This window comes from Lotus japonicus, chromosome 2 (assembly GCF_012489685.1).
Source record: "Lotus japonicus ecotype B-129 chromosome 2, LjGifu_v1.2".
NCBI lineage: Eukaryota > Viridiplantae > Streptophyta > Magnoliopsida > Fabales > Fabaceae > Lotus > Lotus japonicus.
The window spans coordinates 13,548,185-13,563,005 of NC_080042.1; the positions used below are offsets into that span (position 1 = coordinate 13,548,185).

Here is a 14,821-nt window from a genome sequence, read left to right on the forward strand (position 1 = left end):
AGGAAACATATGGGTTGGGGAGGGGAAGGTCTAGGAATCAAGTCATGGAGGAGTTAGGAAACATATGGGTTGGGGAGGGGAAGGTCCAGGAATCAAGTCATGGAGGCTGTAATTTTTTTTTCCAATGTACCAAAAAAATAATAATAACTAGATAGTGGATAACCTTAGTGCCCGTCAAGCTTCCACTCGAATCAGGTGGCTAATTATACAAATTTAAGAGACCCAAATGAGGTCTGAAACTAATTTGTGTTAACCCTGCTAAGAAAACAATTGAAAAATGATTCTTAAAATACACATAGTGCAGACATCCAGAATGAGAAAAGAAGAGAAGAGAGAAGTAATGAATGTGATATATGATGGATGTGATAAGAGAGATAGAGAAAAATAGGGTGCCTATGAGATGCCTGCACGGTTTGGGTGTCTAAGTATCATTTCTGAAACTAATCCATATTGAAAAGTTAAAACTTGATCTTTCATGTTAAATGATAGTTAGAAGTTGAATTACTACCTTCTAGGAAATACCTATGGGCTATAAGACACAAAACCTAGAAGACAATGCTCTACTTTCTCTAATGGTTAAATATATAACTAAAAGGAATGATATATTATCCTTAAACTCTCAAATGTTTAATCAGGAGATAGCTCTTTCTCTTGAAATGGAATGACCATTGACAGGCATACAAGGAGTGCACCCTATGTTAAGAATTTTATTTCGTCTAAGAGAATATGGATCTATCCCCGCCTTGTGAGCTGCAATAACTCCAATGGCCTCCCAATAATTTGAGACATGCAGCTGCAGAAGAGGCAATTTTATCAACCAAAATGCTTTCATTTCAATTGCAATGAAAGAAAAATAAAGGACTGTTGACATGGTGCTTATATTTTAAATTATGACTTCTACATATGAAAAGTAAAAATAAAAAAAAACTTGCTCTTGAATGAACTAAAATGATAATTTTATTTTCTTGTCTAGCTATCCCACCCACAACAAGTATTTAGCATAGCTTACAAACAGCTCGAATCCGAGACCTCTGGTTAAGAAGAATCAACTCCCACCAGCTGATCCACTTGCTCATGGTATATATCTATCTATACTTTTGTCTACAATTTTCCCCATTTTATCTATACTTTCGTGGCATTTAGTGAGCAAATTTCAAATATAATCAGCAGAACTTGTGCCAATTGATTTGTAGGGAATTTCAACTCAAATAGATAAAGATCCTATCTAATCTTCTAAAATGACAAAGTTTAAAATAAATAAAGTTACTATCTAATCTTCTGAAAGAACAAATGAACAAAATAAAAAATTGCATACCACTTCAAGACCAAGTTTATCTGCAGTATCATCCAGAACTGTTTCATTTTCTTCCACAGCAATTATAAGTGGCTGCAACAAAATTTCGTGTTGTCATAAATTGAAGCAATAGTCTCAGAAATTTCTAGACACAGTTTGTTGTACAGATGGATGGAAGGTAATATGCCATCAGCCAACAGTTGTTCTTGCTGATCAAACAAAAAATTTGGAAAATTAATGTGTTTGGCTTTATACCTTATTTTTTCCATTTCTTGCAAATGCAAGAGTTCCAGCCCCTCCACAAGCATCTTTTGGAAGGATTAAAGAATCCACATCACGTGCCACTATGCAACCTTTGTCCGTGGATTCGGAGTGCATGACCATGTATTGTGGAGCGTTGCTTAGGCCAGCGAGCACACATGGCAGGAAGGTGTAACCAATCTATTTTACAAAAGAAAGTTATCATCAAGTACAATTACTCACACAAGTGCAGAGAACAAGAATATCTAATTGATAATGTACTTAACATTAATATAGCATTTTCTACAAGTATAAATTTTTTCATTCATTTAATGAGACATTAATTCTTCCAAAAGAATCACATTGAAGACCTCCTAATATAAAGGGGTAAAGGAGGAATGAGGAAAACTTCAGCATAAACATTACTCTAGATGGCTTTATACAAAAAGATGTTTTTTGATAGAGCCTAATCGATTTGCTCTGTTTGTATTTACGTTTGGTTAAGTTCAACGCCAGCGGAAGTCCATTGTCTTTTCACATTTAGAGCCTCGGGATTCGATATCCCACTTCCCGATTCGGCTGAACGCACTACAGGCTAAACCCATGCACACACTTAGCCAACCTCATAGAGTACTTCTAGTAGGACAAGGTATAGTTGTTGATTATGTATTGTTTGCAAATTGGTACGGGGGTATTTCCTTTTCATTCCAACTTATAACTTTGAAGATTCTATTTCTTACGATTAAGATTTCTAATTGCTAATGTTCAAAACGTGGTGACTTTAAATTTCTTTTACTTCATCTTCACTGAAATTTTCTAACGTGCTAATTGGAGAAAGTCAAACAAATTCAGACTTGATTGACTCCATTGTGACCTCAGGTTGCAAGTTACATTTAGTTCAAACATGGCAGCTATCCTATTCTACTAAGTTGAACAAAAGCTCAAATGAGTTGTCATCTAGAGTTAGCCTACCTCCTCAGCTGCTGATTTTGGACTTAGAGATAGGCTCATGGTAAGTGGAGCAAGTGCAGGAGCATGTGCACAAGGAATTTGGAACTCCTTCACCACTAGATGGCTTATAACTGCCTCAACTCCAGCCAATAGGTCTATCCCCTGAACAAGGTGAAAAAGAGGAAATCAAATGTCAGCAACCAACTGATACAATAAGACTCATTCCTGAACTTCTGACCATGAAAATGTATGACTAATAAATGTTTAAAAGAAAAACTAAGCATGAGAAAAAAATAAGAGAAGTTGTTAGGACCCCATTGCAAGGTATGGGACTTGAGTCCCACATTGGAAGTATGGGATTCTAATGTGGGGTTTATAAGGCCTTGGGCTCTCCAACTACAACAGCTAGCTTTTGTGGTGTGGTTCTCCCAAGGTTCTTATCAATGGTATCAGAGCCTTCCACCATGTCTCTGAGCTGCAAACGAGCGGCGCGGGTGGTGACGCCGGCATTGTAGTGTTCGCCCGGGACTAGTCGTGGGGCTAGTGCACAGCCAGCCCGCGTGGGCGCCGGGGCTGCGGAGCGTGGTGGGATGTTAGGACCCCATTGCAAGGTATGGGACTGAGTCCCACATTGGAAGTATGGGATTCTAATGTGGGGTTTATAAGGCCTTGGGCTCTCCAACTACAACAGCTAGCTTTTGTGGTGTGGTTCTCCCAAGGTTCTTATCAGAAGTTGCCAGCTCTGCTGGAATTTAGAGCACAATGGTCAAGAACTGATTGAAAATCTTAACATCAAGTTAAAATTCAAGAGCTTATAAAAAAAAAGTTAAAAATTCAAGAACAATATGGAAGAGAATGATGACTGTGTTCATCAGGAAAACTTAGAAGGGAGGAGAACCACGAAAGAGAAAGAGCAATATCATCCATGATTTCTTTTAATCCAGTATAACTTTCACAATTAACAAAATTATATTTCTTCTGTATTTAGTAGGTTGCCATACTATTTAAATAAACATTAAATGCCTCACCATTCCCTGCCGATAGTCATCTACATCATCTGTATCATCATCTGGGAAACGTCCAACCACAGCAATGGCATTCACTTTTGACCTATTCATTAAAGTCTGCACAGCTCTAAGTAAAGAATCTGGGTGCTTAATCCTCCCTGTTGATTGGCCAGTTTCAGGATCAACCCACTTCTCTACCTGTAAAATTTAATACAAGTCAAACTATTGTATTATATAAGATCGTAAGCTTGCTCTAACATTGGCTAGGCTTTAATTTGCTACAGATCACGACTAATAGACAATTAGACAAGCCTGAAGACTTCCTTCTATCCAACTTCAAACATAACCAACTCCGAGAGCTGAGAACAAAATAAACACTACTTCAAGACATGTCTAAAATGAGTGCAAAGTTGTTCCAAGTTTAAAATTCGAGACACAGAAAGAGAACACATATAACACCAAGATAAGTGGCCTGGTTTCATCCGGTTAAAACTGTTAAGTTTTGTTTTTGTTCGTTCTAGTTCACAAAATAGCATATATTGTAGTGTTACAACTACAAACCCTTTAACTTTGATTTGCATGTGATTCATTCCAATCAAAAAGTAAGAAAAGTAGAAAATTTCACCATTGTTGGCATAAAGTAAGTAATTATAATAAATCTGGTCACCTTAAAATTAGACTCAAGTATCTAACAATGACATGGCTAATAATTTTTTTTGTGAGACATCACATGCTAACTTCAAGGTGCTCCCAAAATTAAGATGAATAGCAGTTAGCCATTTCTGATCATAAAACTTCCCATCAACCTTTAACAAATGCACCAAATTAATGATTCGCAAATTGTATGACTAATTGCATGTTTGGATTATTTGGACAGCCACAGCCCACAACCCACAGGCTAGTCACTGACGCTTCTCCTCATAGTTGAGTTTGGCTTTAGAATCAATTCTAGAAGAATTTCCAAACATGCACTTTATAAACAAAGGTATGCCAAATACAACAAAAATGTTTTTAAAAATTTAGGCTGGTTTACATATGCTCATTAAAATTCTGGATAGTAGATACCTTCAGTGGAGTGTCTGTAACAATATATTCTACAACAGGCAATCCAAGGGAAGCTCTTGCAGCATCAGCTACTTGTAACTGGCGAACCTGGAGCTCCTGTTCTATTCCAGCATCAAGAACTAACCCCACCTAAGTAACAGAATATAACTAAGTACATAGCTTGATGTGGAAAGAAACATAGCATGATGCAGAAAACACCTTGTAAGTTGCAACACTGCATGATATAAACTAATCAAGGAAGCAGCACATTTACACACAGACACATATATTATTATAGCTATACCCTGTTTTGGTGAACAGGCTGCAAGGCCCATAATCCTTCTGCAAATCTGTCAAGAGCATAACCTTCAACATATAATGCATTAGGCATTGGCCAGTATAGCATCGCCGCATTAAGAACCTGCAAAATTTCCAGTAAAATTAAATGCATATTTCTTCAACATTGTTAAAAAGGACAACCATACATTGGCGAAATTAGAGAATTGTCACATTAAAGAACATGATAAAATTATTACAAAAAAATAGATAAAATCCATCTTAATGATAGATGGATAGTAAAAAGCAATGTTGTTTTGTCAGGTGAAAGCAAACAGGCAGTACCATGATCAGACTGTTAGGAAATAACACAACTGAAGAAGTAAAATAAACCAGGAGCGCAATCAACAACACAAGAATATAACGTGGAAACTCCAAAACCGGAGAAAAAACCACGGTCGTTGTCAAAACCGACAACCAGAGAATAAACACTATGTGAAAATTGTTACAACACATAGACTTCACTCTCAACCACCCCATGACCCCATGACCCCAGTACACCCACACTCTCTAAAGTAAATATTTGAACTACATCTCACAATGCTCTAAAACAAGAGCATAAGAGAAAAAGAAAACACAAATATACTTAAAGTGTTTTCAGGTACTACATCTTTGGTGTTTTTGGTGTGTTGAAACAAGGAGCTTGAGATCCCTATATATAGCCTTGGATCTTCCCATCCCTCACTAATCTAAGCGAAGTGGGACTTCTCCAAGATGCATAACTTGATCTTTTTTCTGCTTCATTAGCAATGTGAGACTTACATTGCAATCAACCCCAACACAGACCGCTGTGCCTGATTGACTAATAAGATGTTTCACGGTTTAGATAAAATGAATACTGAAACCATAAATGTGAGTGATATACTATTTGAATGGACACAATGGAGCTGGGTACACTCAGATACAATCAAACACAAATAAAACTGAAGGACCCCCCCCCCCAATAGACATAATACCCTCTAGTATAGCTAATGTGTGATTTAGTCCCTAATAATTTTTTAAGTAACTTGAGTTGCTCAACCTTTTTAATTGTTACAATTAAGGCTCTAAAGCATTTTCATTCTCCTTAAAATCTCAATTTCTCAATTTCTAAGAAAAATCTTCATAAATTAAATAAATCACTTTACACTTTCTCTCACTAAAAAATTTCAAACCAAAATATTAAATTTCACCCGAAATAAAAAATTCCAATTTTTCGACCTCTTCAAACCCTTATCCCACATCATACAAAATCTTTCAATTTTATCAACTTTTTAAAAAATTTCTCACTGTATAACTTTCAAAGTTATTTTTTTATCCCAATCAATTGTACATCCTAAATATTTTAATAAAAATAACAATTTAATGATTTTAAGTGTATGAAAATTGACTAAATTTGTGTAACACAGAGACCAAGAATGTAACTAAGCCTATGTTTAACTGTTAAATCTACCTGATAGCTCCTCAAAATGAAAAACTAAATGTCACCAATGGCTCTTGACTAAGAAATCATCAATAAAGTTATTTGAGTTTAATGAATATGCACTCTAACCGGTCGTAAAACAGGTTTTACACCGGCAACTAAGGATCACAAGTAGGAAGAATAATAATTTTCATTTTAAATTTAAATTTAAACAAAAATATATTTCCTGATGTGCCGGAATTCAATTTGTTTACACCACAGTGGACGCTGGACACACCTTTAATCAATGCTATTTAATATCAACAAAATATTAGGATTTTCAGAAAAAAAAAAGAATTAGGAAGATAAATATTAAGAAAAAATGCAATTGGATAAGTGCGTACATACATTAGGGTGAGTGATGAGGCAATCAACAACCGAAGAGAGGGCGCGAGCCACTGGCAAGGCGTCGCCGGCGAATCCACCAATAGCAGCTCCGATTCCGGTGGGCACTATCATCACGCTCGTGTACTCTCTCTTACACTGCATTATTCCCACCAACAAAATCGATTATCATTTTCATCACATCTTTATTTGCTTTTCGTTTGAAGCGAGAGGAGAAGAAGAAGAAGAGAGGGGACCTTATGAGATTGGGAAGTGAAGGAGCAGGAAATGGTAGGTTTTTTGGGGAAGCAGCGTGACAAAGAGAGGGATGGAGTTGGAGGGTTGAGAGTCAATGATGCCATTTCTTCACAATTCGCACACAAACACAACGGGGTGTTTCTTTATGGGTTAATGGTCAAATGGTCCCTGTGTTTGTAGTGAATTTTGATTTTAGTCCCTCCCCGGAAAAAACTAGCCGATATCTCCCTGCAGTTGCAAGCATTTTGATTTTAGTCCTCGCCGGAGGGCGGAACTCCGGCAAGGTTGTCCAGTGGCAGGCCAAAGTCTATGTGGCACGCCACATGTATTTTTTAATTAAATTTTTAATTCCACGTGTAATTTTAATTTAATTAAAGTTAAATTATTAATTCAAAAATACAACAAATTTATTTAACACTAAATTATACATAGAAAATAAAAATCTAAACATTATTAATTCACTGCTTGGTGCGTCGTATCTGATGATGAATCCTTATCTTCTTTTATATTATAAAGAAATCCTTATCAAAATTTTAAATTTGTTTCAGATTTATCAAAACTAGCAAAGCTAAATTCGTTTGTCCTCTCCTTTGTGCCACTTTCTTCAAATCTATCAACACAAATAAAGCTTCTTCTTCCTTTCGGCTTTTTTTTTTTCGATGATTTCTTCTTCTTCCTTTCAGTTAAGAAACACCTTCTTCTAGTAAGTGAAACGAAGGTTTTTCACTTTCTCACCCAGAACCAACCGAAAACGTTCTCACCTTCTAGTTAGTGAAAAATATTCGTTTCACCCAGTAACCAAAAATCCCAGAACCAACCCAAAAACCTAAAAATCATCCCAAATCTTTAGATCTGTGCCTCACCCCTTGCGATGCCCAACATCCAGATCTGGGACTGGTAGAGAGATGGATCTGCAGCCATCACACCGCCCACGAAGGAGTGACGGTTGTGACGACAATGGAAACCGTGCGACGACACCCTATGAATTTTGCTCCTCTGATGTTTGCACACTTTCCTCTACAAATACCCAACCCCCTGCACCGCTAAGTAATTAAACAACACCCTGTTCTTTTCTCTTCTCTTGCAACCAACATCAACAACAATGGATTCTGAATGGTGTGTCCTTTCAGTTCACCCCCTCTAATTTGCTTTGCAAAAAAAAAAAAAAACCTCTGATTTTTGCTCCTTCATCTTCTCTTTGGTTATGGATGGGGTTTTTGGACTCAGAATTTGGGTGGGGTGGGTTTCTGGGTGGGGTTAGGGTTCGGGTTGGGGGTGAGGGTGGGGTGGGTTGCGATGGATTTTCAATCGGTAAGGGTGAGTTTCTGGGTTTTTGGGTTGGGGATTTTCGTGGTTGGGGGCGATGGTGAAAGTGGGTTCCATGGAGTTTTGGAGATGAGATTCTAGGAAGGGGATTCTGGGCATGGGGTGCGTGGGGTGGTTTTATGGGTTGGTGTTGAATGAATGATGAAGATGATGAAATGAATAATGAAGATAAAAATGAAGTCATGTTGAAGATGAATAATAATTAATCAGTGAATATATGTTTAATTTCTTTTATTTTTTATGTATAATTTAGTGTTAAATAATTTTTGTAATTTTAAATTAAATTAAATTAAAATTACACGTGGAATTAAAATTATAATTAAAAATTACACACGGCATGCCACATAGGCTTTGACATGGCACTGGACAACCTCGTCGGAGCTCCGCCCTTCGGCGAGGACTAATACCAAAATGCTTGCAACTGCAGGGAGATATCGGCTAGTTTTTTCCGGTGAGGGACTGAGAGGGAGAGCGTTTTTTTTTAAATAATGTAAAAAAAATATACAATCTCCATTCATCCATTTTGATTTATAAGATCTAAAATAAAAAATTTGGTCAAGCATCTCTATTTAGTTCTTAACACCAATGTTATAAAACTCGGCTCGAACTGGCCGGTTCGACCGGTTGAGCCGGGAACCGGACCCTAAGCCGGTTCGAGCCGAGCATCGGATCGGCCATGCAATCCACCCGCTGCGAACCAGAAAAAATCGGACGGTTCAGTCAAAAAACCGGTGACTCGGTCCTTACGGTTGGACCGGTTCGCTATTTAAAAAAAACTGAAAACTCAAAATGTAAAACAGAACAAAACTGTGTCGTTTCAGGAGTAGGGTTTCAAACTCTAATTCACGTTCACGGTTCCATTCACCCATTCTTCCTCATCGATTGCGGCTTCCAATTCCAGCCTGCGTCGCCGCCGCTCCACCACGCCTTGCTCACGGTTCACGAGTCGTAGTGAACGGTATCAGAAGCAAGGTGTGAGATTCCATCTTCCTGGGCACTACCCATCACCATCTCAAGCTGCTCCAGCTTCTAGGCAACATCAGCCATGTCGGAGGAACGCACCTTGTAACCTAAAGCCGCCAGAAGCTCATCCACTCCGGCGGCGCCGCCGTGTTCCTCCTCCCACATCTTGGCCTTGTCGTTCGGCATTGACGAGCATTCACCTTTCACAGTACCAACACTGTTCCTCCCACTCTCAGTGTTGCCTCCTTTGCAGCTATCTTGGTGATCTCTCTTCATTTTTTTTGCCAACCCAGAAGAAGAAGAAGAAATTGAAGAAGTGAAGAATGGATTAGAATCTAAATTGGGTCATGTGAAGTTGTGGAATTTCAAAATTGAAGAAAAGAGGGTGAGATTGTGGGTTGAAAAGAAGGAGAAGAAGAAGAAGGGTAAGGGGTCCAAAGGGGGAACGAAGAGGGATCAGAGTGGAAAAGATAAGGAACAAGGGAAGCCATAATAATGGAATATTTTATCTCTTTTTTAAATGCCAAAAAGTTTCAATCTTGAGCTTGCTTCATAACTGTTATGGTATTTTGAATTTTTTTTTTGTCAACCGAGTCAAACGGTTCAACCAGTGACCCAGTGGTTGAACCATTGACTCATTGACCCAGTGCCTCGATCGAGTCGATTACCGGTCCGAGTCTGATAACACTGCTTAACACTATTTATGTGGATCCGTTGCAGATTTTGCTCCAATGAGTTCTTTATTCTTAATACTGTTCATTTGGTCACACAATACCATTATATTAATATTTTCTATTTTTATATAATTTAAATTTAAATGTTAGTTAAATACTTAAATTAAATATTAGTTGATGAATGAGAGAAAATATTTAACTTTTTTATGCTAAGAACTCAAAAAGTAAAACTTCTTATATAAGAATTGGTTCTTATTTTTAAGAACTAAGAACTTCTCATCTGTATCTCCAATGGTTAAGAATTCAGTTCTTAGTTCATAGTTCAGATATAATAACTAAGAACCTTGCATTGAAAATTCTCTGTGATGCTACTCAATACAAATCAAGGGTAAAAAGGAAATATTATTTAACTTTTTTATAAAATCACTACAATAATTATTACCTTTACATGTTTTCTTAACAAGCGTAATTTTTTGTAATAGGGCGAAAGCTAACCCCAATGATTAGTGTTTCAGGAAATAAAAAGGATACACACTTGGAGGCACTCAATCACTTTGAAGGAGGTTCTTTTCTTACCCTGAGTTTTAGTCCATGCATTTTTGCATATTTTTCTTTTATAAATTTTGTTTATCCAATTTTATCATGCATTGTTATATAGAGTCTTTTATACCTTGGTCTTTATTCCTTATACTCAAATGACATGTTCCCAAGTCTTGCTCACTCACATGATGCTGGTTTTGAAAATGTTTTTAAGTGGATACTTTGTGCTTTCTTTTGGGGAGTGATTGTATGTTTGGGAAAGAGAGGGAGAGACTTCGGTCTTCTAAGTGTTGTCTTGAGGATAGAGTTGATGTGAGTCCACAAGGGTCCATCTTTGACCCTTCACTATATAATTTCCCTAGAGGATCCTGACTCACTTGCACTTCTTGGTTCTATGTTGCGTCCTTGAGTGTAGCTTTAGGAGACTTGCATTCTTGAGACTAGTAGGTTTTCTTGTACTTCAGAAATTGTTTTATAACATCTTTGTCCCTAGTTGACCCTTTTGAGCCTTATGGAGATTTCCTTGGTATCTATGTTTAATGGGCTGGTTGTTTGGAGGATTCAATGGGGAGTTGTGGTTCTTAACTCTTGATGGAGCTAGTTTATAAAAAGTGCAATTGTCTCTTGCCCCAAAGAAAAAATTGAAAAAAGTCAAAAGAGAAAATGAACTCCATGGTGTGGTGGAGTTCCAAAAAAAAAAGAAAAAAATTTGAAACAAAAAGGGGTTAAGAGACTTGAGTGCTAAGTATCAATAGCTTGAAAGCTCCGGAATTCCAAATTGGACCACACTCAAATTTTGTGCAGCCTTAGTCTTCCTTAGGGACCACCTACCTTGTGCTTTACCTAGCCAACGTTACAACCCTTTTGAAGTCTCATTGAATAATGCATTGTCAACTTTAGTTGCTCTTGAGTGAATGATTCTCAGAACCTATGAACTTGCTTTTGTGCTCAGTGCACTAAACAATTGTCTCATGCTAGGATGTTAGCTCTAAATGCTTCTCATAGTGGACTCTAATTCTTCTTTATCTAAGAGTAGCATGAAGTTGATTGTTGAATCTTTCTCTTGGAACTAACTGCATTTACTTGATCCCCCGGTTTTCTAAAAATGTATCCCTCTTTTGGCATGTGTGTTGGGAGAAATTCTTTGTGCTTGAGGGCAAGCTAATCTTAGTGACGCTCGAGGGCGAGCTGTCGTTGAGTGTAGTGGTGTGATGACCCGGGTTTATATGATGTTTTTAGGGTTTTTCCTTGTAGGTTTTGAGTCTTTTTCTTGTGTCTCATGTAGTGTTTCATGCATTCTCATGCATTTTTACTTTTATTTGTGCATTTGCATTAGTTTAGTAATTATGTAGTTTTATAAGGACTTTAGTTGCATTTTAGTATAGTTTTGAGTCTTTTGTTAATTGTCATTAGTTTTGAGTCCCTTGTGCAATTAAAATGGTTGGTATTCTTGATATTTTTCCTTGAGCTTTGATGAGAGCAATCAGGTCTGAAACTGAAGAAGAAGGAAGGTCAAGAAGCTTGGTGAATTGAAGGGAGGCTTAAAGAGGCATAAAGAGGAGTTAAAATGAAGATCAAGGGACTTTCCAGCGAGTCTGAGCGCCTAGGCATGCTCCATTGGCGCCTAGGCGCCAATTGCCCTGTTCCAGAAATTGGAATTGGCGCCTAGGCTCCAATTGCCTTCCAGAGGCACTTTTTCAGCATGGAATTGGCGCTCAGGCGCTCTGAATTGGCGCCTGAGCGCCCGGAACAGGCTAAACTCGTGATTTTTGCCTATAAATAGGATTTTAGTCATTTTCTTTTGTAATCTTTGATATCTATTCCATTTTTACATAAGTTTAGAAGGAGAGGAACATCTAGGAGAGTGAGAGAAGGCTTCCAAGCTTGTAATTCAGGTTCTTAGAGCCATGCTTGGCTAATCTCTCTTCTTTTACTTTGGTTTTCTTGTAAGACTTTTCCTTTTGAGTTATAATCTTAAGTTCTTTCCCACATGTTCTTCTTCTTCCCTTGAATCCCATATCCATGCGTTATCTTTCAAGTTAGAACATGTGCTAACTTTATGCTTTTCTATAATAGAACGAAAGTTTGTTATAGATTAGGGAATCGATTTGGGATTACCCCTTCTATACTTGCTACTAGGAATAGAGGAAGGGTTGGGGTTTGTTGGCCTGAAATTTATAATCTTTATGCTTCAAACAAATGTTTAAGTACACAAGGAATTGGGCTTATCTTTTGGCTTGAAAGAATTATCTATGCGAGGCATCGATAGGTAGTTGCTTAGGCTATAACATCAAGGAGAGATTCATGAGAACATGTGCTTAGAATGATGTGCTTGAATTGATTAGTTGAGCAAGAACCCAAAGTAAATCACTCTTTCTTTTCATTTTCTGTTTCATTTCTGAATTTATATTTTCTTTTTCCTTATTACTACTTCGACATATGTTTGCCTCAATAAAACAAACCTTCAAACTCAAGACTTAAACTGAATTTAGTCACTCACAATCCCTGTGGTTCGATATTTAAAACCGGGTGGATTCCGTACACTTGCAGATTTACCAACAACACACATGAACACATCAAGTTCATTGTTCTTAACCTAATCTACCCAATGGTCTTCTACTTAGAACCACAGCCTAAGTATGAGAGCCCCTCTCACTTTTCCTCAATCACTGCCACAGTGATTGGTAACAACAATCAACACAAGGTTTGTTTGACACTCAAACACAACACAGAACTCAGTCTCACTTTATAGAATCAGTGAGCAAGACTAGTTCACAACTAACAGAGACAAAGAACAACTTACACTCTTAAGAACACTTGATCTTCAAGGTAATTCTCTCGATGTCTTCGAAACTTTAGGTCTTTGTCTATCTATATATATATATACTTCAGCAGAGGCAGCTAGGGTTTATTTGGGCTGAAGAACACTTTGATCCAACTCATATCAGTAGAGAATCTTCCAAGATCTGATATGAGTGATCAACAAATAAAATAGAAACAAAACTTTTAATCACAGATTTGTTCCAACAATAAACAACCCGCAATTGGCTCCCAACAATCAGTTACTTGACCTTCAAGTAAGCACAAAACATACTTCACTACCAGATGCCAGCAGGGGCGGATGTCCTGGCCTTCACCAAGGCAGATGTCACAACATCGGCTAGGACATCAGGTTGTTTTTAACAAAATTGATGACAACAAAGGAACAACAATCTCCCCCTTTGTCAAATTTTGTCTAAAACAACTTCACTACCAGAGAGGGAAAACAACATCAAAATCATCAGAGTCAGCAGCAGAAATACTCCCCCTCAAACCAATGCATTCACAACAGCCAAAACATGGAGGAACTCCCCCTCAAACGATGCATCCAAATAAACACTGCCTGAAGTATATAGAAACCATATGCACAGCAGTACAAACTAAAGCAACCACACTTGGTAACACTTGAACAGAAGCTAGCTTGAAGCACTTGAACATAGAAGATCTCCTGAACTTGTCTTCACAAAACTTCATACTTATTACAGAACATAACCAGAATACCAAGTCTTCAAAAAAAAAAACACTACAACACAGAATGAAAACAAACAACACACTACTACTCCCCCTTTTTAGCACAAATTTGGCAAAGGTGGAAAGAATTTAAGCACAGCCAAATAAAAGTCAACTAGTACACAGACTAGGACATGCACTAAACACCAGAAGAAGAGGAGTTTTCCTCATCATTTTCTGCAGATCCTTCCTTCTCAGCATCAGCTGCATGCTCACCCTCTTGACCAGCTTCCCCCTTGAGAGTTTGAATGAGAGCATCCACCTTAATCTTCCTAGCAGCAGCAATCCTGATGGTCTCTTGAAGTTCCTTGGAAATGGCCTCAAGTTCAGCAATGACACTGTGAGTTCCTGAGGAAGACATAGAGGCAGGAACAGATGTCCTACTGGATGGCAGATCAATGTCCAGGACATGAGGTTCCAGGAACAATCGTTGGTCCAAAGTGATGGGCGTGCCTTTGGGCACAGGAACATCATCAACAGTGAGGATATTAGGATGCTGTTTCAGAATGATAGCAGTCAGTAAAGAAGGAAAAGAGATGGGGAGTTTCACAGCACATGTCTCTGCATGCTTCAAGGTTTGGGAAAACACAAAGTTGCCAAAGTCATAAGCAATTTCAGTCCCAATGCGATAGATAAGCTTGGCAAGCATAGCAGAAACAACAGAAGTATGGTTAGAGGGAACCCAATTCACCACTCCAATCCTATTCAAAATAGCATACTTCACACTCAGAACCCCAGTTGACAGAAGCTTCTTAGCAGGCCACTTCTTTACTCTTCCAGCAGTCAATTCCTCAGCAACTGTATCCAGAGAAAGTTCTTCTTCAACAAATTCCACCACACTTCTTTCAAGAGTTTGGTTGATGATAGCAGGAGA

At 37.9% G+C, this 14,821-nt stretch overlaps 1 protein-coding gene across 1 annotated transcript; it reads right to left on the reverse strand.

Annotated features, from left to right (window-relative positions):
• Positions 1-418: 418 nt before the first annotated feature.
• On the reverse strand, positions 419-7,040 carry LOC130737633 (uncharacterized). Its single transcript, XM_057589450.1, has 9 exons — positions 6,895-7,040; positions 6,662-6,796; positions 4,841-4,957; positions 4,558-4,686; positions 3,514-3,690; positions 2,507-2,647; positions 1,550-1,735; positions 1,316-1,387; positions 419-793 (listed from the first exon to the last, which is right to left on the reverse strand). The coding sequence occupies exons 1-9, from the start codon at positions 6,997-6,999 to the stop codon at positions 632-634; spliced, it is 1,224 nt and encodes a 407-aa protein (XP_057445433.1). The 5' UTR covers positions 7,000-7,040; the 3' UTR covers positions 419-631.
• Positions 7,041-14,821: the final 7,781 nt, after the last annotated feature.

What these genes read in the sequence shown, in the direction of transcription:
- LOC130737633 (XM_057589450.1), bottom strand. Translation starts at nt 6,999, where the DNA reads ATGGCATCATTGACTCTCAACCCTCCAACTCCATCCCTCTCTTTGTCA. An exon ending in TCACTTCCCAATCTCATAAG is followed by an intron (nt 6,797 to 6,894) that starts GTCCCCTCTCTT and finishes GGAATAATGCAG; the next exon opens with TGTAAGAGAGAGTACACGAG. An exon ending in CAAGAAATGGAAAAAATAAG is followed by an intron (nt 1,388 to 1,549) that starts GTATAAAGCCAA and finishes ATTTTGTTGCAG; the next exon opens with CCACTTATAATTGCTGTGGA.